At 36.4% G+C, this 27,379-nt stretch overlaps 1 protein-coding gene across 4 annotated transcripts in view; it reads left to right on the top strand.

Moving 5' to 3' along the window:
• The window catches only part of msi (RNA-binding protein musashi), a 122,591-nt gene that overhangs the window by 56,003 nt on the left and 39,209 nt on the right, over positions 1-27,379 (top strand). For 2 of the 4 annotated variants that reach the window (XM_070286699.1, XM_070286700.1), the window contains exon 3: positions 26,264-26,308. The exons of the other annotated variants lie outside the window; for them this stretch is intronic. In XM_070286699.1, coding sequence (XP_070142800.1) covers positions 26,264-26,308 — 45 coding nt within the window. The remainder of the gene's footprint in view (positions 1-26,263; positions 26,309-27,379) is intronic. 4 annotated transcript variants of the gene reach the window in all.

Raw genomic sequence — 27,379 nt, 5'->3', positions numbered from 1 at the left:
CTTCTTTAGAAATGTGGCAATTAAAAACTGTGGCAACCAATGTTATTTAATTAAAACGGGATTACTTGTTGACAACGTCAACTATGAATTTACAAGAGCTTTATATTAATTTCTTGTACCATTTGCATTGTTGTAAAAAATATGTTCATTTGACCTACTTTTTACTAAAAACTTTACCTGATTGGCCACAGAGTTTACAAAACACATTTCAATTGCTACAACAGTTGCCCCTCTTGCTGTGTTGTTATGTTAACCCTTGACCCTATAAAGCCAACTAATTGGTTTTCCAGTTCCTTCTTTTTGAACAAAAATTCAACAATCAATTAGTGCAAAATACAATTTGATATTTTTTCTTATTTACAAGTCGTGTGTTTGTTTTCACTTGTAAAACCTTTTTGTCGGCATTTCTTTCAGTTTTTATTTGCCGACTTCTTGTTATTGTGTGTAAACTGGCTTTTTGGGTTCGCCTTCAGCATTTGTTAATGTTTAGTTTTTGCGTTAGTTTTTAATGTTGTTTTTTTTTCAGCTTGATTAATATCATTGTTTGTCTCGCATTTTGTTCTACTTTTGTGTAGTTTTTATGTATCTTTTAATTTGAATTTAATTTGCCAAGAAGTGTGCGACTTTAAAGCCAATTAATAAATCAACTTCTGTTAGCTTTGTTATGCTAATTGGGATGGATGCTGGCGTAATTTGATCCAATGGCCCTGGGGGAAAAGGGACGATGGCGGCAGTAAGAAAAATATTTGTTGAGGATGCGAAAATATTTTCGTAAGCAATTATGGTCTTTTGCTTGGACACACTAAACTGTATTTATTTATTTATGTATTCATTCATTTCCCATGGCACTCGACACGTTTTTCGGCGCTGACAGTTTGAAGTATTCGTTTATATGGTTAACTTTTTTTTTTATCCACTGAGCGGATAGATTGGCAGCCGCCAAAGACTATGAATGCTGCAATCAAGGCTCGGCCGGGCTCAGCTTGGATTGGCTTGGCTTGGCTTGGCACTTTGGCATTTGGCTGGCGGCAATTGAGTGGAAAATCTTCTCCAGCCTGCATTCAATTTGTTTGCACATTTATCATGGAAACCTGTAACTCGGATCCATTCTACGCGCATTTGATGGATGGCTTAAGGGAACTTAACACTTGATACTTAGGCTGCCAGCAGATGTTGCACTATGCGTCTCGTAATTCAACTGAAAAGTTGCTGCTGCTGCTGCTGTCGCTACTGTGGCGTGTAAGCTAACTATGGCAGCGTATTAAATTTCACTTTTGTTTTCTCGCCAATTTATATGGAAATACGTATGTAGTTTTGGCCCAACTATTTTATGATATGTGACAGGCACACGCCATTGTCTTTTGGAGCATTTGCCTTAGTCTTGTGGAGTCCCTCTTCCACGGATTCCGGATAGATATGAGTTTCACATTTCGCTTGACGGCGGATTTTGCCACGTGAGAGCTTTTTCGCTGCACGGGAGAATAATGTATCTGCCAGATACAAATGAAATGAAAGTGGGTTGAATGAATGGCACACAATTCAATGAAATTGTACGCTGTGGGTGTGAGTGGTGGCTTACCTATGAAATCCACTAAAGAAAATACTATTTACGAGCACATTTCAAAAATAATTTCGTAACAGATGAAGTACATATTGGATAACGCTTATTTTAGATGCTGGTATGTATAAAACTACATAAATCAGTTTCCTTAACAAATTTTATAAAAAATATTAAGCTAATCTCAAAATTCTGTGTTTATTTATAAGGCAAGAGAATAAAAACCACAATAATTTCTTTATTTTAACTATCATTTACATATATGTAGAAAATCCATAAACATTTCCTGCTTCAATTGACTCCCATCACGCAATCAATTTATCACCCAAAGTGAACAAACTTACCAATTTTTAACGCCCATCCAAAAACATTAATTTGAAATGCCCCACACGACCCACCACCTGGTAATCAAATTTAGAGCATGTTCCAACTACCAATTCCCGATATGAACATGTACCACTGTCATGCCCAACAATAAATGTCCCAAAAGCGACATCGAGCTTACCGACCGGGTGCCGGGGACCCCTTCCATAAATAATAGCAAATGATTTCAGCGGCATGATAAAACAGACACGCGCCCACGTAATTAGAACATTACCAGACCATTTAGCCAAAACTACGAGTATGTGCCGCCTGGGCAAGTGGTAACTATAAATTTGAAAATTATAAGGTATCCGAGACAGCACTTTTGACAGCTCTCGGCCTACAAAAAAAAAAAAGTAAAAATACAATAAAGTTGCGTGCGAGGTCCGGGTCTCACTTTACCCATTCCGGACTCAAGCCGTTTCAATTATTTAAGTCAATGAGCCAGTGCGGGCGCGCTCTAATGATTAATATTTATTATTTACGCACTCAATATTTAAAGCCCATCATCACTGACACCTCCGAGTGTGGATTGTTTTCTGAAGTTTTATTTGTCAATCAACTGACTGAGTTTTGGGTGGGCTTATCTTTTATGGACAGGCCCGTAATGCAAACACTCGAGTCAGATATTGGGTAGTAAAAACAGCGGCTTTACGAGATAAGTTTATAACTATTTATGGTGGCAATGTAAATTATGCGTAGGCTACCGAAGATAAGAGAAGTGCAGGGGTTGTGATTTGCGAGGCAAAATTCAGTTGGTTGTCAATTAAATTGGTTGTAAATAATCCACGCTTAGTTTGATTTTATTGTATTTATTTATCAAATAAGTAGCAAGTGTGTCTTTAAATGAATTACACTCTGGGATTATCTAACCAATTATCTTCAATTAAGCTATAAGTATTTTTAAAAAGACTAAAACACCCCTAGAGCAATGACATTGAAAATACATGAACTTTTTATGTTAAAAACTACACAGAAGAAATCCTGCAGTAAATCCAACCAATTTCACAGTTAAAGTGCCCCTACCCAAAATCATGGGTTGATTTTACTGTAAACTAGAGTATAATGACGTAACGCGTAGCTCACAGAGAGAGAGAGAGAGAGAGAGAGACAGATAGAGAAAGAGACATTTTATTTTGATCTCTCTGTAACAACAGTTTTGTACAGTTTCGTACAGTCAAAAATCCAACAACAAAATACAACGACTGTACTTTACTGTAATTCAACCCACACAAATAGTATATTCAACCGGCGAAAATTTGTTCTGTGTACCAAATTAATAATGAAAATTATACAGCAAGCTTAGTAATTTCACAGCAGATAATCCGAACAGAGCTTCGAGTCAAGCTGCTAGCTTGTTGCTATAACTTTCATTTTATGAAATAAAAACCAGCTTAAAAAACAAAAAGCGCTATTTTTCCAATGCTGTCAGACTCCATCCAGTCGAAACTACAAAATGCAAACTTAATCTACTTTGATTCGGCTGATTGAGTTTGATAGTTTAATTGAAATGTGGTCGGAAGGGAAAATCCATTTTATCGCATTTATTTAACCGATGGAGAGAGGGGATAGAAGCGCAGCTTCGACAATACAAATGCAATTATAAAGCAATTGGTGTTTCAATTGTGGGACGCGAATGAAAGAACAATTGAAATATGAATAATTTGATTGAATTGTGCGCTTGTGTGAGTGCTTTATTTTTATTTCCGATAAGTGTCAGGGCGCTAAATGTTAATCCGTTCTCGATTAAGTGTCATTAATATTTTGTTATTTCAATTAAACAACATTGAAATCGGAGCTACGAACTAAATTGCTTAATTTATTCATTGTTGTTGTTGTATTTGCTCCTATTTTTTGTTGCGTTCTGCGTCACAAATAAAAAAACACTGAAATTAGCGACTGTGTCTAGTCTCGTTTATGCATTATTTATATACCTGATCACTAAAGATTTTATGGCCCATGCGAAAAGTTTATCAACTTGTTGTGGGTAAGACCAGAAACATAATCCCGCTACATATATACCATTAATATGCATATCGTGGCCATCAAATATATATGCGTTAGATTCCTTAAATCAGGCTTTCGATCTTTTGATTTAATCAAGCAATTTAAGGTACTTTTATGACTTTAAGCTATCAATTCTGTTGGTTCTAAATTGGGTTATTAAAGATCTTATTAAAAAGAGCTCATTGGAGAGTTAGGAATTATGATTTAATATGATTTATCAAGTTATAAAACATTTTATGGGGAAACTTATTCATTTTTATCTATATCTATATTACTTTATTAAACATTTTTTAAAAGTAGTGTATCAAATTTTCTATCTGCTCCGCTTAAATGAATGTTATTCTTATTTATCTTCTCAATACGAAAAAAAAAAGAACAAGCCACACTATTCCTAAAGCGGTTCGTCAGCTTCGTAACCCAGTTTTCTGGTTATAAATATTTATCTTTAATGTATCTTTAATTGATTGTGAGTGGCTTAAGAACGTTCTTCTCGAATTCTTCTAGTTGGCCACGCCCACAAGTAACACTAGATACCTTATTTATTATTTTTATTATTACAGTGTTGTGTGTGTGTGTATGTGAATGGACGTGGGCGAACCGCATGCTTGGACCGCCCATTAATATTGACACTGAGTTATGTGAGCAAATTTGCGAACTCGTTTAGCACATATGCCCCAGCACATGGGCCTATGTAAACGCCATTTTATATATAAATGGCCAAAATTAGCATTAAATTTGTAATTAATGAGCTGCCCTAGTAGTTGACGTTTTAATTGAAAATACCGCAGAGGAAAATAAATGTACAATTTATTGATGTGCAATTAGAGCCGTGAGGTGGTTCGGTCAACTCTAATTTTTTCCATTTAACTTGTTCGGATTTTGATGTTTGCTAAGCCATCATAATGTGTCAGTTGATGGCGGAGATGCTGGTGATAAGTTGGCCCATCTAGTTTTGACATTTAAATGCACGAAAACAAAGGCAACTTTAATTTCTAATCTAAAAGCGCAGATCAAGAGTTTGATGAGTTTTTTGTTCACTAAAAAAAAAACTCAAGAAATTCGCCCAACAAGGACAGATGTTGATGATATAGAGAATCGTCTTTATTGAGGTTAAATTTTATAATAATACTGCAATCAGAAAAACATATGTATATAGTTTGTTGAGATCTTGATTTTCTGTTTGTATTTTATACAATTTATTTGAAGAGTTTATTTGCATATCGTTGATGCCATTTTAATGACCACTTTACTTATTAGATCAATTCTCTTTGTATTGTTTCAGGTAAGCGATCTACATTCATCAAAACTGAAAGCGAGTTATACTGGAATGTGGATCAGCCTTAAGGGGGTCTTCTCATTGGGCAACTTTTTTTTTTCGATTTTTTTTTGCATTTATTTATAGCTTGGGATGGTGTGTATATGTCCCCAAAAGGATTTTTAGAAATTCGAAATACTTTAGAAAATACAGCCTTTTTTGTGAAGCAAGATCTATGCAAAATGAGCTTTTTTCAAACTTCAAACGCGTTTATCTCGAAACCACGTTTTTCGAACTGGCGGCCATGATATCTCCAGTTCAACTGAACCGATTTTCATGAAACAAATTGGAATCGACGCAGAATTGTCACCATTTTCGGCTGACGGAACAGATTTTTTTAAAATTTTTTTTTTCTATTTTTTTTTTTACACTAAACTACAAAAAAAACGCCAGAATTCGAATTTTTTTTTTGAATGGCCGCCATTTTGTTTTAAAAATTTTTAAAAAAAATCTGTTCCGTCAGCCGAAAATGACATCAATTCTGATTATAACCCCGTTTTTATTTTTCATTTCGGACGCTCTGGAGACCCTGAATCGTGGCCGCCAGGACGACACCTTTTTTTTCGACCACCAAGTTTGAAGTCTCATTACTCTTTGAACAACCCTCGTATCGAGGCAAGAACAACTTTTTTAGTTACTTTGAACATTTTTGAATACAATAAATAAAAAAAGTTTTCAATTATTCTTTGCGTTTTCAAATAAGAATTTTTTTAAAAAGGGTCCAAAAAACGGCTTTTGAATGAGAAGACCCCCTTAAAGGCTAGCGTGTGGATGAATGGGAAATGAGTTGGCAAATATAGAAGATATATCCATTCCGCACAGTAATTATATTAAAGATTTTATTCCGGTTTTGTGGAGTCTATTAAATACTTTTCTTTACATTAATTTATTTGGTATATTTCGTTTTGATCAAACATCAGTTTTCCAGCCTTGACCCACTCACAACTTTCGCGCAAAGTAGCCCAAAAAAGCAATTTGAAATTGATGAATGACAGAAAAAGTAAAAGTATAGATTAATGTGAGACAATTTAAAACTAAAACAGAATCCAAAACCTATTTTGATTCCCGTTTTTTCCCGCTTCACGTTTAATCCAAGGTAAGCCAGTCGCCGCTGGGACTGTGCTTTTTTATGGGCCAAATATGGCCGGGGCGGCTCATGCATATTCACAAGTTATTTGTATTTGCTATTTGCCAGAGATTTATAACGAATTTTGAATTTTTTCCTTCCTCTCCGAGGTATTGCTATGATTTTATGACTTCTTTGGCGAACAATTAAATATTTGTCGGCTCGTTTTTTCTCTGTGGCTGAGTTTGTGATTTTTCTTTCCAATCGATTTGACTGACAGACAGACTTTCAATCAAACGAACCGAATGAAATCAAATCAAGCCAAAAGCACACAGACTGACAGTCAGACCAAATCGACTAAATGGAGGGAGTGCTGAGTGTGGGCTGCTGCTGTCTTCACGAAGCGGATTCCATTCGATTTGGGAATGTGATTTCCGAAGGCGGTTAATGACGCCCGAGCTACTAGAAATCGTTACCAAATTTAGTCGATTTTGGTGCCTCCAAAATCAATTTGTTGAGCGCATTTAAATTAATTTGCCATCGGCGGTGGAGTTGAAAAATATGTATGCCTCTGTGATAGTCATTTATCATGTTTCGTTTCAAGTGAGGGGGAAGCCCCGCCTCCCCTCTTCAAATGTCATCCCTTGAATTGTGTCAGTGTTTACCCCACTCGAGTGGCTGTAAGTTCATGCACTTGAAAGTGCATTCAGAAACAAGAAAACATGATGGGAAAGTCTGTTTTTATTGAGACCCCCAAACACATTTATTTACCATTAATTTTCCACTTTAATTGGATAGCTTTGCTTCGAGGAAGTGAATTTATATGCGCCCCAATTTGATTCATGTTGGAAATGCTGGAAATTGAAATTGAAATGGCTTACAAAGGTTCCCTTTTGAAAAATGTTGTTACTTTTTGAAACTGATAATCGGTTTATTTCTTTTGGATAAGTTGAGCAATCTTCCAGTTGGGAATTTTAAGGCCTTACGTGGTGGGGCAAATCCGACCTCTAAATAGCGGGGTAAATCCTGCCGCAAAAAATCCAAAAAAAACAACAATCACACCAAAACCATCAACATCGCAGTCAACCAGACGTTCAACTCGAACCAAAAAACGCCAGCAAGCTATTTGAGCAGCGAATCAGATGATACTGATTAATTATTTTGCTATTTAAATTTTTTTAATTCTTTTATCTTTTATTACCATTATATAACATAACATTGATTGATTTATCATTGCAAAACCTATATTTAGGTTATATCTGTACTATATCACCAAAAACATAGGCGGTCGGGTTTACCCCATCATTTTTGAACATAGCAAAAATGAACTTTTTCGTAAAACGCTTGTATCTCAAAACTTTTCAAAGGTATGAATAAAATGCTATGCATAGAACGTTGCGCAAAAGTCTAACCTTTAATTTGGTATATATAACGACTTTATCCGATGTAAAATAAGCATTTTATAGCCAAAACCATTTACTAGGTCGGCTTTACCCCACCTTACCCTAATATCATAAATCCTCAAGAAAACAAAAATGTATTCTTATAATTTATATTGATATTTCTTCTTTAAATTATATCTTAAAATTAGTACTGGGTAATTCCGACTTCCATACCATTTCCCATATTAAATTTTCTCTCATTTCTTGTTTGTCTCACTTTGCTTTCATTTTCTGCTCACAGTGGCCGCCGTTTGTTTCGATTGACTTCAATTGGTTTGCCTCCCAAGATGCACGCCTTTAATTATTAACATTTTTCGAGCGGTCACGTAATGCGAGCGTTATGCGGAAGCCAATTTCATACATTAGGCCAATCTTTTCAGTCATCAAAATGAGTGCGATTAATGCTTTCTCAACCCGGGAAGTAACTTGGGAAGTTATGTGTCACTCATTAATTAACTCTTTAATGTTCATTACTTTTCATATAAAGTATTCAAAAAGGTTTGTTTTATATCTTTCACGTTGTCTTTGGTGTAGTTGTGCATATTTTCTTAATCTTCTTAATGGCTTACATGAATTAATGGGATTAGTCTCTCAATTAAGGGGGAAACTTTGTTGGCTACCTTTTCCTAGGGCACCTCCTCTTTCCTCTTTGTCTTAATTAATAAGGGAATTAAATTTTAAATGGCTTAGGTTTGCCGAATTTAAGTGGACTTTTAGTTGTTCAAGTAAAGTAAAGGATTTCAGTAGAAAACCCACCCAGCTTATTTATAGGAATTTGTAAAAATGTCCTGTAACCTTGACATTTTTGACCTTGTGACTTTAAAGAACTGGAATTTTATGAAAAAGCCCACAAGCTTAGTTTTAGGATTTCATAAAATGTATGGTTACATATTAACTTATGTAACCACAGACCTTGACACTTGTGCTTTGCGTGTTTGGTGAGATTAAATCCTCACTGGGCATTAAAGTGTTTCTTCGGAACTACAGACTTTTTAGATATTCTCTTGACTATTTTTAGATATTTTTCATATAGTGCGTGCCGCGTTCGGCGGGAAAAAGAGGAGGCTCCGGTGGCGCTGACAGTTGACAGCTTTTGGACAACAATGAACTAATTTAAGCAGCCGAGTGTCATACATCAATGCACCATTGTTGCTGTAACACACAGTCTTTTTCTCTATATTTTTTTGTATTTTCCTTCGTTTGATATATTAAGCTGCATGTACGCAAAGCGTTATTGAACGCGAAAGAAAAATTAATACACATAATGCTTCCGGCAAAACATGAAAATGGAAGAAACACTAAAAGAAAACTCATGAAGAACGAGGAAAACGAGGAAGAGCTTCTACAGCTGCTGGTCGCAATCAATTTTCATGGTTAACCGAGCGGGCTAAGAGATCTTCCACGTTTTTCCGTCCTTCCCTCCTCACCCCTCGCAGCTAATGACAAGTGAAATAAATCTTGGAAAAGTGCGAACAAAAATTATTTTTCAACTTTTTCTGCCGCCCCCTCTCCTGTTGCCCTAAAATATGGAAAACACGCACGAATTTTAATTTGTTTTCTAGCATTTTGTTAGTACAAATTAATGGGGGCAGCAGGGAAAAGTCGCACTCGAAGTGGCATAAATCACTGCTGCGGAAATCTCACATCAGCTGTAAGCAAATTGACCATCAGCACATGGTTTTTCACCACCCTTTCGAGGTACCCTCACCAGGGTTGTCCCTTAGCAAAATACATAAAAAAATATATGAAAAATGTATTATTATTCTTGTTCTTGATCATGTTAAATTTTTATGGGAATATATATGTATTTTCTTAGTAGAAATTTACTTAGTAGACTAAAAACCAACTAAGCTGGCACCACTGCTTTCCCCCATTTAAATGTTTCTACTCTGCCAAATGGAGTTGGAAATAAACACACACAAAAATATTGCAATCTGTGACCCAAAAAAAAAAAAAAAAAAAGTGGAAGCCCGCTGAAGCTGCAACCGTGTAACAACCGCCGCAACCGCATTCAGGTTTTCAGCAGCCACTGGCCGCCACCCTGTTTTTTCCACCCACTGGGGATGCATTTGTCAACGGTTGCAGGTTTCTGCACAGCGAGCCGAGGGCGCTTAGGCCACGCATAACTTCCATCACAACCGAGCTACAAAAAACTATAAAATATTTGCAGTGCCAAGAGCCTGGATTTGGTCTTTTTTTTCGCTCGGGATAGCTGGAAAATGTTGTCAAGCGGCCATGCTGCGGGTAAAGTGAAGTGGAAGCAATAAAGTGAATGCCAAACATACTCCTGGGACCAGGAGCGCAACATCATCATCATTCCCACTCTTAGCCACCTCATCACGGGAGCAGAAGCAGTGTCGCTGCAATCATCATCTGGAGCAGCAGCTGGAAGTTATGGGTCAAATATCTTTCCACTTCGGGTGGTGAGAGAGTGCTTAGAAAGTAAGATGTTGTTGGGTGAAGATTTAATGGGTTTGTAGCCCAGTCTCGAGGTTATTTAAACTTGTTTTGTATAGCAGCATTAAAGAAGAAATAATAAAACATAAATGTAATGATGCTTAAGTAACCGCGAACATTTTAAAATATTTTTTATTTATTCATTTCGAGGTAGTGAAGTTTTTAAGCAACACTCCAGACAGATAGCCCCAAACTATGCCTTCAAAATCTCGTTTAAGAATCATTAAAATCATTCTTCTTGTTAGTCTTTTTTACCTCAACTGACGAGTATTCTAATAGATTTCAGTTCCAGTTATCCTTGTCAATTATGGACAAACTGAAATATTTTGACTCCATCCACCTCAAGTCAACTTTGACAGGCGAAACACAAACCATTTGCCACAAGACCAATAAATAGGCCTCCTTGCTTTCCCACTTACTTGTACTTTTCGGGAAGAATATACATATATATATATACCTTTTCCCGACCTGCTGCTGTTCCACCCAAAAGTTAATTAGTTTTGATTGACGGCAACTTTCTACCAACGAGTTTCGGTTTAATAGCACTTCAAAGGCTGAGCAATTATACCTAACAAGTTCATCTCACGGCATGACATTCATTTGCGTAATCTTTCAATCAATTCAAGATCTGCGGCTCACCGCAGCCGCATCTTGAGCCCAAATTAGACGGAGGAGACGTGTAAACTATCAGACACCAAATAAAAACATTTGTCAGCGGCCGAATCATCAAAATCGTGGCAACAGAATTCACAACACGCGCACCTGTCATAAACCAAATCATAGCATAATTTATGATAATATTATGCAAATGATTGGAAAAAAAATCAGCTCGAATCAGAAGAAAAACTTTAAAATAATTTACACTGCGGGCTGTGGGCTATTGAGTCGATATTTTGGTACACAAATTATATATGCATGCTATGCATATATCAAGTTAATTGGGTTAATTGACGCCGCCATATGCAGGCCCTGTCCAATGCTATTTTTCATGTTGTCCACCGACTGAACTTTTGCTGAAAACCCACTTTACATTTTAATATAAACGCTTGGTGGTGCGGCCGAAGTTTATTTTTAATAAATTGGTAATTTAAATTTAAATGTGTGAAGAGTTCAATGTCAAGGCACACGAATTCCCAAGAAGTATTACCATTTTTGGAAGTTGAATTTTATTTTTATTCTGCCCAACACATTAATTTTCTGATTAAGTTCTTATGGGTTTTGACTTAATAAATTCATAATTTAAATGGTAATTTTTGTGAATCCCCGGAAACTTTACCTTTTGTGCTACATATTTACTAATTTATTCAGTTAGCTTTCCTTTTAACACTTGCACTCTCTGCCCTAGTTCTTTCATCTTCCCACTTGGCTTTCTTATTAGCCAAGTGGCTTTGTTTGCTTAGCCCAAAAGAGAATGATCATTAAGCAAAAGTGACAACATTAAACAAATGCCCGGCACACAAATATTAATGCGCTAATTTGCATAATTTTCAAATTTATTTTCCATTCACTCTCTTGCACAGAGTGTGGCGTATAAAGTAGCCGATGATATTTCTTTTTTCATTTGTTTGACAAAGGGAATGCCGAGAGTGAAAAATGTGATACCGAAAAGCGTTGAGCTCGGAACGAGGGAACCCATAATGAAAGCCAAATCGAATAAAATCTATATTTCTCCTTGCCTGTGGCTGCTAATTTGCCTAACAATGGCATTAAGCATGCTTATTAGTTATAATTCGTCTTTGTATTTGGCCAACAAGTTAGTGTTGAGATAGGGCCCAGTCTTCAAAGTTCAGTTGATAAATGCCAAGGGAATCCCAATCGACCATCCCAGCCACTCAAGAGTTTTGTTCACACAATTTATCATCGCTTTGGAAAACGGCATCTTTAAGATTAAGTCATAAGACGCGTAATATGTTATTTATTGCCGCTGGTTAATGCACTTTCCTGGCTTTGTCTCGATTTGCTTTTCCTCATTTGAAGTCCCGTTTTTCCTCGCACATAGTTGCATAAATTACTGAACGGAAAAGCTGGTAACATTTTTGTTCAGTTGGGAAAATCGTTTTGTAAACTCTTTTTCATTGCTGCTGCACTTTCCACCGTTTATCTTGGCTTTGGGGAAAAAGTGTCAAATGCTATTTTTATGTTATTTTTTGCAATAGTGGGAGGAATGGGAAAACATTGACAATGTTTGAAACGTTTTATGGGTTTTGTGAATGGAAAACCTAAAGGGACGAACACAAAAGCCCGCAGGCTATTTAAAGCACATTGCTCGGGTTTATTTAAAAAAAAATAGCTTGAAAGTAAAGATTTCTTTATATAAAGGAAATTAACAATAAGTTCCTTTAAAGGAAACTTGTTGAAATATCAATTTAAGACTAGAAGCCTCACCCACATCTTGGTATTCTTCACCGAAGCTTCAAGTAATCGCTAATTTAAATTCAATGCGTTTAATTTCCTCTTGTCAGCAACCCACAAATAAATGTTAAGTTAAATTTAAATATTTTGCAATCGAAAAAGTATAAAAACAAAATACCTGACGACGATGACGTTTTGTCAAAAGCCATCAAAATCGTCTTTTCAGCCATTGTCAATGCTTTGTAAATCAAAAAATAAGTTTATATAAAAAGAGTCACAACAAAAACAGCCAAGACATGACTCGCGTTTCGAACCATTCATTTTCAGGTTTGCTCACTTGGCCAAAATTGTATTAATGGGAATTGGAACCTCCCCCTCATCCCGCATTTTATACGCCATAAATTACAGTATAAACAAAACAAGAAAAACATATTTATTGCGTCTGCATATAAATATGAATATATGAAACTGAAGCCTCGGTTTGTTCACAGATATTACGAATATTGTCCGCATGAATCATATTACGGATTTCGCTTTTGTTTTGACTTTGGCATTCGCTGGCTATAGAGGTTAATGTACCACCAAAAACAACAGCAACAAAAAATTATGAGAGAATCCCATACGTAATCTGAGTTATTTTTTATTAAGTAGGTTAATTGTTGTTTTGAAATTTGCGCTTTCTTTATGTTTGCTTCCTGAAATCAATATTGCCAGAGTGAAATTTCAGGCAACCATTAGATAAATTGACAGGCTGCTTGGTCTAACAATTTCGGTCTTTTTAGTAATATTAAAAAACATTTGCATAATTAATGGCTGAAAATAGTTGCCGAGTCCAAACTCATTTTAGCCCAAGCACAAGCCCATCCTGTTTCCCCCTTACCCCACTCCCCATTGCAATTATGTTTTGTGGCCCAAACAATGACGGTTTGCTGCAGTCGGAAATATTTAACAGAAGACAAAAAACGGAATGCCGTCGAACACAAACCAGGCCGCTCTGAGTGACTTGGGCTTTTAAGCGAAATTAGATAACAACTAGCTGGAGCTAAGCGTCCAGGAAGCCAGCCAAAGAAATACAACAAAAACTATAAGCGTAATGAAAATAAATGTAAAGCCACTGAAAACAAAAACTAGTAACTCTAAAAAGATGAAATTTTAAAAGGTTTTTAGATTTAATAAGTCTAAAGTGACTGTTTTGTTTTGATTATTGTTTAAATACATTTCCGAATAAGTTTTTGTTTATGCCGTAAGCCTTTAAATAATCCAATTTTAAGTATATACTTTTATTAGTATTTTAAAATATTTTTCAAAGTGTACGTTAGCATAATGATGTCTGATTTAAGCCAAGTTTGTTGCTCCTGCTGGCTCTCCTCCTTTGACTGGCTTCCAGTTTCTTTTCTCTTGGCCAAATAATTGTTATGCCCATTTCATTGTTATGTCGTGAGCCGAAATAAATGACTTCCGTTTTCGGCTTGGGCCTGACCCTTTCCTTTTTGGCCCTGTGTCCAGGTCGTGCGTAAATGGACTTGACCGGTGTTATTTGGAAGAAAAAGCATTTCATTGTAGCGGATATGAGGGTGGACGTGGACCCTGGTTCGCCCAGGTGTGCTGTCTGGAATGAAAGGAATCGATTGAGTTGGAAATCGATTTTATGGCTGATACGGCGGTAACCACTTCTTATGGCATACTTCGCAGCGCCATTGTTTTTCGCTGAGCACTTGGCAGACGCATTAATATCTTCAGTGAAATGCATTCTTTTCTCGTTCTATTTTTATGTCAAGAGTACTAAAATAAGTACAGATGTGGTGAGAATAATAGCACCAGCTGTTTAGCTTTTAAAAATGCATAGAGTGCGATTTAATAGAGATTAAAAGAGTATTTTTAGTAAGAGTTAGATATGGAAAATATTAAAATATAATACAAATAAATTCATATATTGACTTTTCCAATTTTAAATTTAAAGAACGGGAAAACCTTTCCTCCTTCTTTTTATATTTAACTTCTCCTGAGTCTGTGAATAGTATAAAATAAACGTTGCTAGCAAAATAAAAGGAAAAGTGGAAAAATGCATTAGGAAAACATTTTTCTAGCGCCTTTTGTGCTTCTCATTTCGATGTATATAAATTTCCATTTGTGCACTGCAGATGTAGAATGCCCCTCGTCCCGGAACTATTGTTCATTGTGGGCGGTGTTTTGGCTTTCGAGCGCCATAATTGAAACATGCATATTCCATTGTAACCAAGACAAGTAGCTGGGGGGAGGCTGGATGGAGGGGTGGTGTTGTATGTGTGTGTGGCATCATTATTGCAAAACAAACAAAACAAACAATGCCAAGGCAGAAATCAGCAATACAAAAGCGAACGGGGCGCCCCAAAGCTAAAATGAAAACGCAAACAACAAACCGAAGCCCATTGGCAAGCACTTTTATTATCTGAATCCGCTGAAACAAAACACAGACAACAACAAAGAATAAAAACCAAATCAAAGACTACTTGCTGCCACGGCTAATATGCTGCCAAAGTTTATTAGCCACAACAAATAACAGCCGTGGAATATTCCAATCGTTTGTGCAATGCAATTTCCTTAAAAGCCGAATAACGATTTGCCAGCAAACATCGCCAAATGTCTGCTTTAAGGCGGAACCTCGCATTCACATTCGCTTTGTGGATTTTCATTCGTGCAACAGTTGCACATTTGATATCTGTATGGATACATGTGGAGAGGCTTGAGGAGTAGCCGCCATATTTGGCCAATCATCATGATGTCTTTTGGCATTATGCAATCTATATTTATGGCGTTTTTCAGTTGCAGATCTTCTATGGATTTTAAGGCAGAAAACATGTCTTTTTAGCATGGAAAGTTTTCTTGATTTCATGGTAAATATAAAAAGAAAATCTTCAAGTGCATTAAAGCCGTTAATAAACAATGTTTGTTCTTGGAATTTTCCAATTGCGTTTTCGATCGATCAATATAATTGTTGTTGGCGTTTTTGTCTTACAATTTTCTGCTCATAAATAATGCATTTTTTTGTTGTCGGCATACATATTCGATGATGGGAACTGGAAAAATCCACAAAATGCAGTTCCACTCGGCAACATTGACTGCGATTGTTATTATTATTAACATTACTATGGCTCTCTGGTTGGCTTCGGGTTTGTGTAACAAGTTTCAAGAACCTTGTGATTGACTCAAGGCTGTCAAATATTACGAACGTATGCCTTCATTTATCATCTTTTTGAATTCAAGCTGCGATTGCAGTTCGAGTTCGCCTCGTTCGGTTGTTCAACTTCAGGTTCAAGCCATCATAAATATTATTCATACTCCAATTCCGTAAATAAATATGCAAGAAGAAGCGAGAAAACAACAGCAGTTGCGTGAGTTTTTTTCGGGTTGAGCAAATAAACTCATTTCGCATGCGTTCCCCCTAATCCAGGTCAACAAACTTCAGCTTGAAGCACACACAAAAATATACATATACAAGCGCGGCAACATCTGCTGTAAAACATTCTCAATATCTTGGGAATAGATCACGGTGTTGGGGGATGGGGGGAGGATGTGTAAACCCAGTCTGGGATGACACTTTTTTATGCGAAAGCGGCGACAGCTGAAGAGCATCTTCGAGATGCTTGGCACGTTTTCAATTTGTCGGGAACCCTTTTGGGCAATCGTTTTATTGCAAATTAAAGTGCAATTAAGTGCAGCCATTGATGAAGCCATAAAAACATTTAAAAGCAAATGTAAATTGTCGTTGTCGTTGCGGAGACTTTCCCCTTGGGAGTCTTGTTGTTAACATGTCATCACCTTGCGGAACCTGCTATGTATATTAAAATGTTATTGCAATATATATTTATTGCTTTATTTTGGGATTTTTTTTGGGACGCCAGTCAATGGCTTTCGTTTGTTAATTAAATTAATTTTCAGGCCTCCCGCCTCGAGGTGATATAAAGTCAATCAGAAATCTGTGCCATATATAGTAAATATGAGAGAGTTTTTCTCAAAAAGAAGCCAAGGCCATTAACTGGGTCGCAGCAGCCCCCCGTTGCGAGTGAAATCTAAAGGCTCACACACATGCACTCACAATTTCCGCAAAAGTGGCTTTTGCCAACTTTAAATGAAAACCTGTTAAAGGCAGCGAAAAAAAAAAAAAAAAACGCCAAGAGAGGAAGCAGCCTTCAAGGGAGGGGCTGAGGCCGAAGGAACCACGCACAAAACTTTTGAGTTGAAAAATGTGAACAGTGAAAAAACAGGAAAGGAAGTGACAGATCCTGAGATCGAATCTAGTAATACCCTTGTGAAAAGTAACTATTATATATAGTATAGGAAATATATTGCTTGTGAGTCTTAAAATACTTTCAATCAAGTTTTATAGTTGCAATATTTCTTTTATTTTATAATATATTAAGTTACTCAACACATTGTAACCTCAACATGGGTATCTTGATGACAAGTTCAAAAACAATACATCGAAAGTGTTACAAACACAAAACAATACCCATGCAACCCTCAGCGGTAAGGGTAACGCACACTCGTAGAAGGAAATGGCTGAAAAGGCAGAACTGGCTGCCAGTCGACGACGTCCGTCAGTCGGGGAAGCGTTCAAAGGCATGCACGGGTGTGTGGAGCACTCAGTTACCTGTGCCGGTTACCTGTTCCTCCTGCTGTTGCTGCTCCACTCCTGCTCGCCAGCACTCGCCCCGTTCCGCTTACCCAGTTATAACGCTTCAACGCCCCGACGAGTAGAGTGGAGTGGAGTTGCCGAGAGCAAGACGGCGGAACTGAAAAAATAAAGGAGTTGATGTTGCTGGAGCTGGAGCGTTGGGGAGCCCGTCTCGATAAGTTCACTTTTTGAGTTCAAGGTGAATCGGCCACAGCGAGTTCCTTGGCCATCTTCTCCAGCCTTTTCTTCTTCTGGTAGTATTTCCTTCTCTTCGAGACTCTTTTTTTTTCGTATGTCACTGGCTTTCGGGTCCCCAGGTTTGTTTGTCTCCGTGGCTTCCTTTGATTCCATGCCTCATGTGCCTGGCCCCATTTGCTTCGTTGCTGCCTTTAGTGGCACATAATTACATGGTTCTCTTTTCGCCCTTATTCCCTGCAAGAAAAAGCAAAACAAAAAAGGGAGTGAAAAATTACTGCAAGCTAAAGACAAATAATACAAAATAATTAATGTTTCATTCCGGACAGACTGAGGAGAGATATTTTAGGGTTAATTTACGGCTGTTCCAGGAACTTAATGGATAGATAAGATATGTATTTAGAGAATAAAATAAGGGGTCTGCACAGAAAACATCTAAAATATTTTAAAATATTGTAGGTTAATATATACAACAAATTTCTTTATTAAAAATGTAAGTAACATGGGCTTAGACATTTATTTGTGCAGAAAATAATCATCAGCGGAAAATGTAGCAAAGCAATTTCTTTGAACATTTGTGAAATAAATTAACAACTCAAATTGAATCATTTGCAATGATCAAATTACATCAAAATGTGTTTCTGAGAATAACCCCGACTGAATCATTCTCCTTAGAGTTCAAATTAATTCATCAGAATGTATCATTTTCGGGTAAATAGACAATTCAAATGAACTCTTCATAGACGATAGTCACATAATTTTTAAAGTCGTGCCACGAAAAGATATATGAGATCATTCAGAGTGGCCCCAAGGGTATTATGCTCCATAAATCACAAGTTTAAATGCAAAGCCTTTTGTCTAACACTCCTCCCCACCTCGGCTCATCACTCGGTTTGGAGTTTGAAGTTGAGTTCAGTGAAGCGATCTCTGAGCGTTGTTCACCTAAGCGTATTAACATAAAAAATATTTTTGCACACAAAAAGGTCACAAATGTGCGTCGAGAAGAGGCGAAATCACTGAAAGAAACATAAAATTGGGTCAATTTAGTGAAAAAGTAAAGGCAACTAATATTTTATAGTACTTTTCATATTTTTAAGGAAATTAATAAAACCACTAAGATGTTTTACAGGTCTTGTAGTGAGTAAAAACTGATATATTTAGACAAAATTCGAGAAACTTTCCATATTAAAAACTTTTAAAATAGAAATTACAATACAACTTGTACTGAAATTCCTATTATTTCGTTTTCTTTCTGTGCACTGCACTCATCTTAATATAATAACTTAATGTCTGGCTGTCAATAGTAAAATTCGGGTAAAATCCCTGGGAAAGTAATGCAATCAAATGGCAATCGAGCATCCAGTCAGTCAGTGGGTCTGCCTCATTCATATAAATCAATCAATCGTGCGCAAAGCCAAATAATGGCATAAAATTTCAAGTGGCAACGGCCAAAAACCAACACAAAAGCCCATGGTATTGTATCGTATCGGACGGAATCGATTCAAATCGAATGGAATCGAACGGGCCAAACAAAACAAATCAACAATTTGTTGTTTACGCTCAATTGGCTTGAGTTCGAGATGCCCTGGATGGACGCCTGCCTTCTCGCGGTGGATCCGAGGAGGCACTCACTCAGTGTGTCCGATGCTGTGCTACACAATTTCCTTCACACATGATGCTACGTACTCATAATTAAATTTCAATTAAACTTTTCAACGCGCCACGCTCGTTGAGGAGTGTGCATCTCTGTGCATCTGTGTGTAACAATATTAATTAAAAGTGTTTAAAGCGAGTGAGCCTCGACGTTGCTCCCATAAACAGCCGCAAATAGTCAATTAAGTGGCAAAAGTGTTTGTGCCCATAGTTAACGGAGGCAGCATTGTTATCGCCACTGGTCGGACAATATACTTGCGATATAAGTATGTAGTTGTCGCATTGTCTTGCCCAATAATGTAGCGAACCGTAACGCCGACTTGATGGGAAACGAGTAAAAACTATAATAATTCACATTGCACGGCAGTTGTTGCTAAATTGGAAAATGAAAGTCGCCTGACAAGAGCCAAGAAAATTTACTAAACAGTTGAGAAAATAGCGTTTGCTTTGCTCAGCGAGTTGCATATTTTTATTGCAATTTCTTGATTGCAATTTAAGATTGATTAAAGATTAAAAAATCAGAAAAATCCAAGCAGAAAATTTGACAATTTATTGTTAGTTTGAAAACTGAATAATATGCAGTTGTTCAATGTTATTTATCACTTTTAAAGTCATGAAAAAACTATACAGTTGACTCGGACATTTTTTTTCTTAATCTTAATGGATTTTCAACATGTGTTGTTTACGTTTTAAAAATAACATGAATGAATTATTTCACTCTGTCTGTTCACTGCAGTTTCCCTATTTATCTGACTTTTGCTAATATTTAGATGAAGCTTTGGCAAGATATTCACAAACATGAAAATACTTTTTGCCCACATTTCTTTGTTTACTAAACTAACCGAATTGGACAGCAGTCAAGGGCAATTGAAAAAATTAAATAAATATTTTATAAACCCCAAAAACTATGTATAAGCTGGCACATTCCTTCGAATTAGCTGTCAAGTGGCGGTAAATCCTTTAGAAAAATATGACAGCAAGCGGTTACATTGTTCTGGCAACATTTAATTGAATTTTTTGTATATAGTTGCATGTCTTAGAAACTCTTTTTAGCAATCTGCAAATCATTCCCAACTTTGCTGTAAACAATTTTAATAAGTAAAGTTGGCTGCATACAGAAAACTTGTATTTCATTTTGGGCTAGGGAAACACGCATAGCATCCACATGACCTCTGTTGTAATACGACGCGTCAAAGTGATGCAAACACAATTTTCTTTGAAACAGGAAGGAGGTTAGGCTAGGAAATGTAATAGTTATGAAATGTAGTTGCAGTAGAAATATAACCATTAACATAGACACAACCAACCCTTTTTTCCCCATATGTGTTTTCGGGGGCCTTCTTTTGTGTGTGTGTTCGCGCTGGAAGGCCCATCATGAAAAGCAATTTCATGTTATGAATCCGTTTTGGCCAAGGCAAAGTAGCGCGCCATTTTAGCTTTTACTCGTTTTACTTAGTATTTCTTTGGGTTATTTTGGTTTCCTCTTTTTTTTTTTTTATATATATATATTGTATATATTGTACAATAAAATATTATATTTACAGTGTACGAAAGGGTAGTCCTTTGCCGAAAAACCCTTCTTTGTAGGCACCCTCTAATAGCTGTTAAGTTTGTGCCTTATCCCTTTGCTATTTGATACTTAAATTTGGGGATATAGGAATGAAGGTTAGATGGGGTTAATGAGGGTGCCTGTCAGAGAATCGAGGAGAAAATATATAACTTAATTTTTATGGGATAAAGTAGTGCCATAAAATGGATAGAAAACTGGAATTCGTGATAAAAAACAACATCAAATTATTATATTTAAGTTAAAAACTCTGTTGTTTCTCAGATTGTATGATTCTTTATATTCTATATTTCTTTCATAAAGAAATCAAACAACCTCAAGGTTTAAAAAATAACTTTTATAACTCTCCTTAGATTTTTGCATTTCGTGAGTATAGAAAATTCGTTTTCATAGCCCTATTTTGGGACACTTTTACTTATATTTCACATTTGTTCCTCGCCACTTCCCCCCTAAGTTTGCCAACTTTTGTGCTTGGGACTGCCATTTCAGTTAGTCTCCTGCCGCAAATATAATGGCTATGGCCACAGCAACACCAACGCCCGATACCAACTGGGAAGGCAACAAAAAAGCACAGCGCCAATTCGTTACGGCTCGCATATCTCGGCGCACAGATACAGATACAGATACACACAGCCAAACACCCCCGTTTCCGTTTTCCTTCTAACCCCAAGTCTCTGACCCAAAGTTCCCGTTCTCTTCTTTCTGCATAGACATATATATATATTTATATATATATAAATGTGTGGAAAAAATGAAACTATTTACGTATTTGAAAGATCTTGGCATTGGATAAAATTGTACCAAGCTTCGACAGCATGAAAGCTTTGCCCAAAGAGTAAACTTTACTTATTTTGTACTGTTGTTTGTGCGAGTAAATGTCCTGGTTTGTGAATGTGTAGCCGATAAGTTCAATCTTGGTTACGACTTTTATTATTTGCCACTATTGTTGCAGCAATAGGATATGTTTTTGACAAAGGTTAAACTTACTTATTGAGCACTGTAATAATAAATATGATTTCTAGATTTATTTTACAAATTTAATTTAAGCTAAAATATAAATATCTAGAAAAGAACCCTGTTATTTCCAACAGTTCTTAGAAAATTAAAATTAAATATCCTTGTCTTTCTCATTTGCATATTTCTCAGCTCTCACTGAGAACACAGGCACCCTTTTCAAACAATTGCTAAGCCGTTCTAAAACTTTTATTTGCCAGCCAAGTTTTATTTTCAGTTTATTAAACTAAATTGCGGACTAAAGAAGACCTGTCCAAAGCAATTTGTACTGATTTGGGTGTAACTTTTGGGATAAGCCTCGGCTCTGACTGGTTCGTGATAAAAAATGGATGAGCCCTTTTAACGACAGACCATTTAGCGCATATGCCCCGAAAAGCCAAACGGAGCGGCGGCCCATAAATGGCATAATTAACGCATATTAAATGTCACCATTAAAATGGACAACCAGCCAGCCGTGTGTCAGTCCCTCTGTCCTCGTTAAAATCGAGCAGGAAATTACGTATGCATATCGGCGGGGCTCGAGGCCCAGAGCTATATACATATACCTGTAGGCGAGTGAATCATTAAAACGCTAAAGTCTGGCGGGAAATCGAGATCCATCCACACCCAAAAGCTCTTTAAACGACTTTGGTTTTATGTGAAATTATAAATGTGTTTCCCCCCCGACTCTATAATTTATAAACGATGTATGACTGATGGCAGCGAAATATTTTATATGCATATTTTTTTAACCAAAGTCAGGCCACGAGCTTAACCCTCAAGGTGAGCACGAAAAGCGAAGAATAAAAATAATAATAAATGCAATTAACATGCAGTTTATGGTGCGGGAGGAGAGGGGTAAACCGGAGCGGAAAACTCGTGCCAGTTACAATTCGCCATATCGATATATGTATATATGTTAATGGTTCCATATAGGTTGTAGCCGTCGGTCTCGGTTGAGTGTCAGATTTGTGAGTTAAGCTCTCTTTGGGCCATGCCACGAAAATTGAAAGCGAAAAATTGTAATAGACCGACATTGGTAACGGCTTTTATACTGCCTGACAGAGATGTCAAACGGCTCGACGGTCTAAAGCGAAAGTGAGTGAGATGCTGATGCTGATGCTGCCCCTATATTGTGCCGGCTGCTGTGCGCTAAAATCTACTAAATCCGATTTGTGTCAAAAAAGTTGGAATGTTGTCAGAATATACAATTTTTGTTTTTTAATCCGCAAGCCAACGGATTTAAATAGATTGCTCTTACAAAGGATATGAAATCATATCTGTTCGGGAAAGTAAAAGAAAATATATATTTGTGAGTTTAATTGTTTAAAAATGGGATAGAGATATGTGAAAATATTAATTTTTGGGTATTCTATATTCGTTTTTTAACGAAATGGAAAATGCAGTATGCAATGTGTAAATCAAGTTTTTCTTTAATAAAAGTTTAGATGAAAGTAAATAAGTTATTTAATAAATAAATAAATGTCAACTTAAATTGATATCTCTATAATTTCATTGCATACATTTAGGCACTTTTTAAAATATTTTAAAACCAGCTAAAAATACCAAATATAATCATTAAAGAATCACTAAACACCAAATATAATCATTTAACATGAAAATAAAACTCCACCTGCCACCGTAAAATGTTAAAACCCGGAAAAATTAAGCTTTAGAAGCGTCAACTCGGGAAACTCCTTCGTTACTTAGCATTCAGCTACTTGCATATGCATATTTCAGGCGCAGACCCACAAAAACGTTTAGCTAACGCTTTATAAACCTTCTTTTTGCCCATTCCTTTGGCTTCCCGTACGGTTAAATCGATTAAAAGGATTGCGTGTACATTTTTAATGCCAATTTGTTGTTGTTGGGTGGATGCAAGGGGGGGAATTGGTAAGAGAGTTGAGTTGAGTTGAACGCTTCAGGATATGCAAATGTAGAGGAAGTGCAGGTGAGTGCCTAACGGGTAAAATGTATCTTTTATTTATGCAGTTGAAGGGGTGCATACTTAGTTATTTTTCAACTAAGTAAGCAATTTATGCAATTGTTATAACTTTAAACATAAGAAACCCAAGTTATTATTATCTAAACTAACTAACATCTTTAACTTTCTTTCTTTTTAGGTAAGCAACATGCGTCTACATCTTGGAAAATCCCTTAAGGAAAAAGCATTGAGAAAGGGTTAGGCATAGATACCATTGTAGTGTCTGTGTGTGCGTGTGTGCCAGGCTTAACCCCATGTAGAACAACTAATTGCGTAATTATGTACTCCCCCTATACACATATAATTATATATATATAAATAAATTTATTCTAAGCTTACCCCAACCTCATTCTCTTCACATTATGAATTTTGTAATCGAGTCTCACTACATTTTTGTGTTCGTATTTTGTAGTTTTTAACAACCACTCAACCCATCCAAACACAACAACAACAACACCCATGGACTCGAAATTAACATAACTGAATATCCAAATTGAAAAACAACATTTTGTGGCTGCAAGTTTTTTTTGTTTCGTAATTTTTTTTTTTTATCGGGGAAAAATCTATTCCATTTGCATACAATTTATAGCAGGAAATTAAAAATGTTTTTCCTTGTCGCTTCTGTTTGTTTTGACAATTTGCCAAAGATTCTTTCCGCCCGATTGTGTCGCTGTGTCTGTTTTTGAAAATCCCCCATTTAGGGACAAGAGAGAGCCCTGAATATGCATTTGCCTTATCTTCATTTCTGGCGGCTTATCAAATATTCATTTAACTTTGCGTTTTGCAATTTTATTTAATTAGAATGGGCGGAGAAAGTGGCTTAATTAGGAGCCGTTTCAAATCTGCATTTCTCTCTATTAACGTCAGATATTTGTGCTTCTCCCAGTATATATATATATCTATATATGTGCATGTGGGAAGCCTCTGCTCTTAATTACAAATGAGTACGTCCCTCAGGCCATTCCGCCTGATGCGTCCTCTCATTAGCCTTTTCAGTCGAGCCTCCACGCCTCCTCGACTTGTTGACATTTTGGTGTCACATCTAGAGGAGCGAAAACTTGCATTTTGGCCTACATTTGTCGACGGAAATCTAAATTCCCAACTCAGGCACATGAAAAGCTAGTGGTGGCGGTGGTGGCAAGAGCTTTAAAACATTTAGAAGTTAACGAATATTCTTTATAAATTTCAGAAGTAGAGATCAAATTAGCAATTAACCCATTTAAGCATAATTACAGGAAGGTACAGACAACACCCCTTACTTTTTCCTGTAAAATGTATCCAATTAGTCTACCTTCTCAGCCGCAATTATTAAATTCAATTGAACTGAAAACCGAGTGAACGCTCGAGGCTCAATATTTATGCCAATTACATTCAAAACTAAAGCCACTACACCTCCAACACTCACAAAATAAACATGAAAACCGAATTTCCAAATAAATAATAAACAATTCACATGTTTACAAAATGATTTTATTTCCTTTTTTATTCGTTTTTGCATTTCGTTGCTTGTCTTCCGGTATGCTGTAGTTGTTCTCTGTAATTTATGTCGTGTGCCTAGCAAATAGTTGTACCTACAATTTGCTGCATATTTGGCCCATAGTTTTCCCTGTCACAGCATAAATAAATAACCGAAACACAGACCGTTAATAATTAAAAACAATATGAATAAAGTTGGTAATTTAACGCAAATCAGAGTAGAGTTGGTCTGGCACGGCATCATCGGAATTATTGTGACTGGCAGGAGTCCCCCCGTCTCCCCCTCCAACCCCGTTGTCGTTAGTCTGGCTTACATTGGTTTATTAATTTCCATACGCATATATTTATATGTACTCTCTGTTCCATTTGTGCATTTAACATGGTCCCCCGTTGTTGTGTAAATAAATAAATAACTCCTGATTAAATGGTTTTGGTATGTAATGTATGAATAAAATAATTTTAAATTGGTTTCGCATAAAGTGAAATGAAAACATACGTTTTTATGTAAAAGCCATAATTTTGCATCGCCCTTACTTGTAGTTTTGTTGCTGAAGATGTTGTAGTTGTAGAATTTTTGAGGTTTCTGCCTGTCACAATGGACATTGATAAAATAATTGAATTATGCAATTGGCAATCGGTTTAGCATTTTAACTAATCGCATTCAATGATGCTCCACTTGACAGGCAATTCAAGTAATTTTTTTGAAAAACCCCCCTGTAAATAATTTGTGATTGTCTCTCTCTATCTCTCACTTTATCTCTATCTCTTGTTCATGATAAGCTAAACGAAATTCATGGCAATGCAAATACTCGGTGCATTTTGTAAATATTTTACAAACACCGTTCCCCTCATCCCCCTTGAATAAACCACCAAATAACGAACCAATCCATATTTCAACGTGGTCGGCCATCAAAACAATCAAAAAAACACCAAAAACCAAAAAGAAAATATTCCCAAAAATGTTGTCAACTCGTTTACATCCGTATATATACATACATGCCTATATTTGATGCAACCATTTTTTGTAGTTACTGAAAACAAAAACCTAAAACAAATAACCAGAGCTCACTTAATAACCAAACAGGGGCGAGCAGTTTAAGCGGAGAGATCGATTTGAAAAATTGTTTTTACCAGTGGCGAACTTTTCTTCTTTTCTTTTCCGGTTTTCTTTTACATTGCAGGTTTCAGACACCCATTAAAGCGTTTGCCTGCCTGACAGCCACAAGGTAAGCTCTAACCAGCTGATCAATCCCAACCGTAACCGAACATATAAAACCAAAATATAATAATAACAATCCAAATAATCCCCCAAAAAGCCTAATTTCATTCTGTGTCGTCTTGTCGTTTGACTATTCTGTGTGTTTGTGCTAAAACAGAAACCAGAGATATATATAAATTCAATTGGCTTGCAATGAAACCAAACTGTAGGATTCTAATTAGAATGTTTGATGTGTTTGCTGTTTCATCTTTCAATTAATTTCTCCAAAATTGTTTACCTTGCTGGGAAGTTCTTTTCATTTCAATTTATTTGTTTTCCCATGTATCTGTAGTCACTTTCCTTACTTTAGTGTTGTCATTTAGTAGAGATGTTTGAACTGTAGATTATTTATTTGCAGTCTTTTATTTCAGTTTTAATTGGACATAGTTTTGTTATATTTTTTTAGATTAGTGTTAATTAGGATGTACACAGCTCTGTATTTTATAGAAAGACAATTTCCCCTGGGATCGATAAATACAGGGAAATGAAATCTTTAAATTTCTGGCCTTGTGGCTGTTTCCACATTGCTCATACGTCATGTTGCCCATCATAATGAAACAATTAGGAAGCAAACAACAGAAACACATTTATGGCAAAAACAATAACCAGATGCCTGTGGAGTGTTGAGCGATGGAGAACCAAAAGTGTAGGGTTGTCCTGTTGCATTTGGCAGCTTTTACCATTGGAGAAGCCCTGAAGGGACCTGCTGTGCTGCAAGTATTGTGCTTCCTGTCCATGTTTGTTATAATTTTATTGCCAAGAAATATAGACAGATTTGCCCCACAATTTGTTGAACATTAGGGAGGGGGGTGGGAAAAGGCAGAGAAACCTTTAATGTCTCTAATGAAGCGTACGTGTTTATGGGCTCTTTCATACACAGAGACACAAAAATTACAAAAAATATAGAAGAAAAAAATGTATAAATCTTGAAATATCTTTTATTACTACAAAAAGTATTATATTATGACCTAAGATGGTTTTTTACATCAACTATTCTTAGTTAAAGATCAACTGCTTCTCCCTTCATCACTATTTATTT

This window comes from Drosophila kikkawai, chromosome 3R, assembly GCF_030179895.1.
Source record: "Drosophila kikkawai strain 14028-0561.14 chromosome 3R, DkikHiC1v2, whole genome shotgun sequence".
Taxonomy (NCBI): domain Eukaryota; kingdom Metazoa; phylum Arthropoda; class Insecta; order Diptera; family Drosophilidae; genus Drosophila; species Drosophila kikkawai.
The sequence above is the reverse complement of the archived record's forward strand: the minus strand, read 5'-3'. Positions and strand labels throughout refer to the sequence as shown.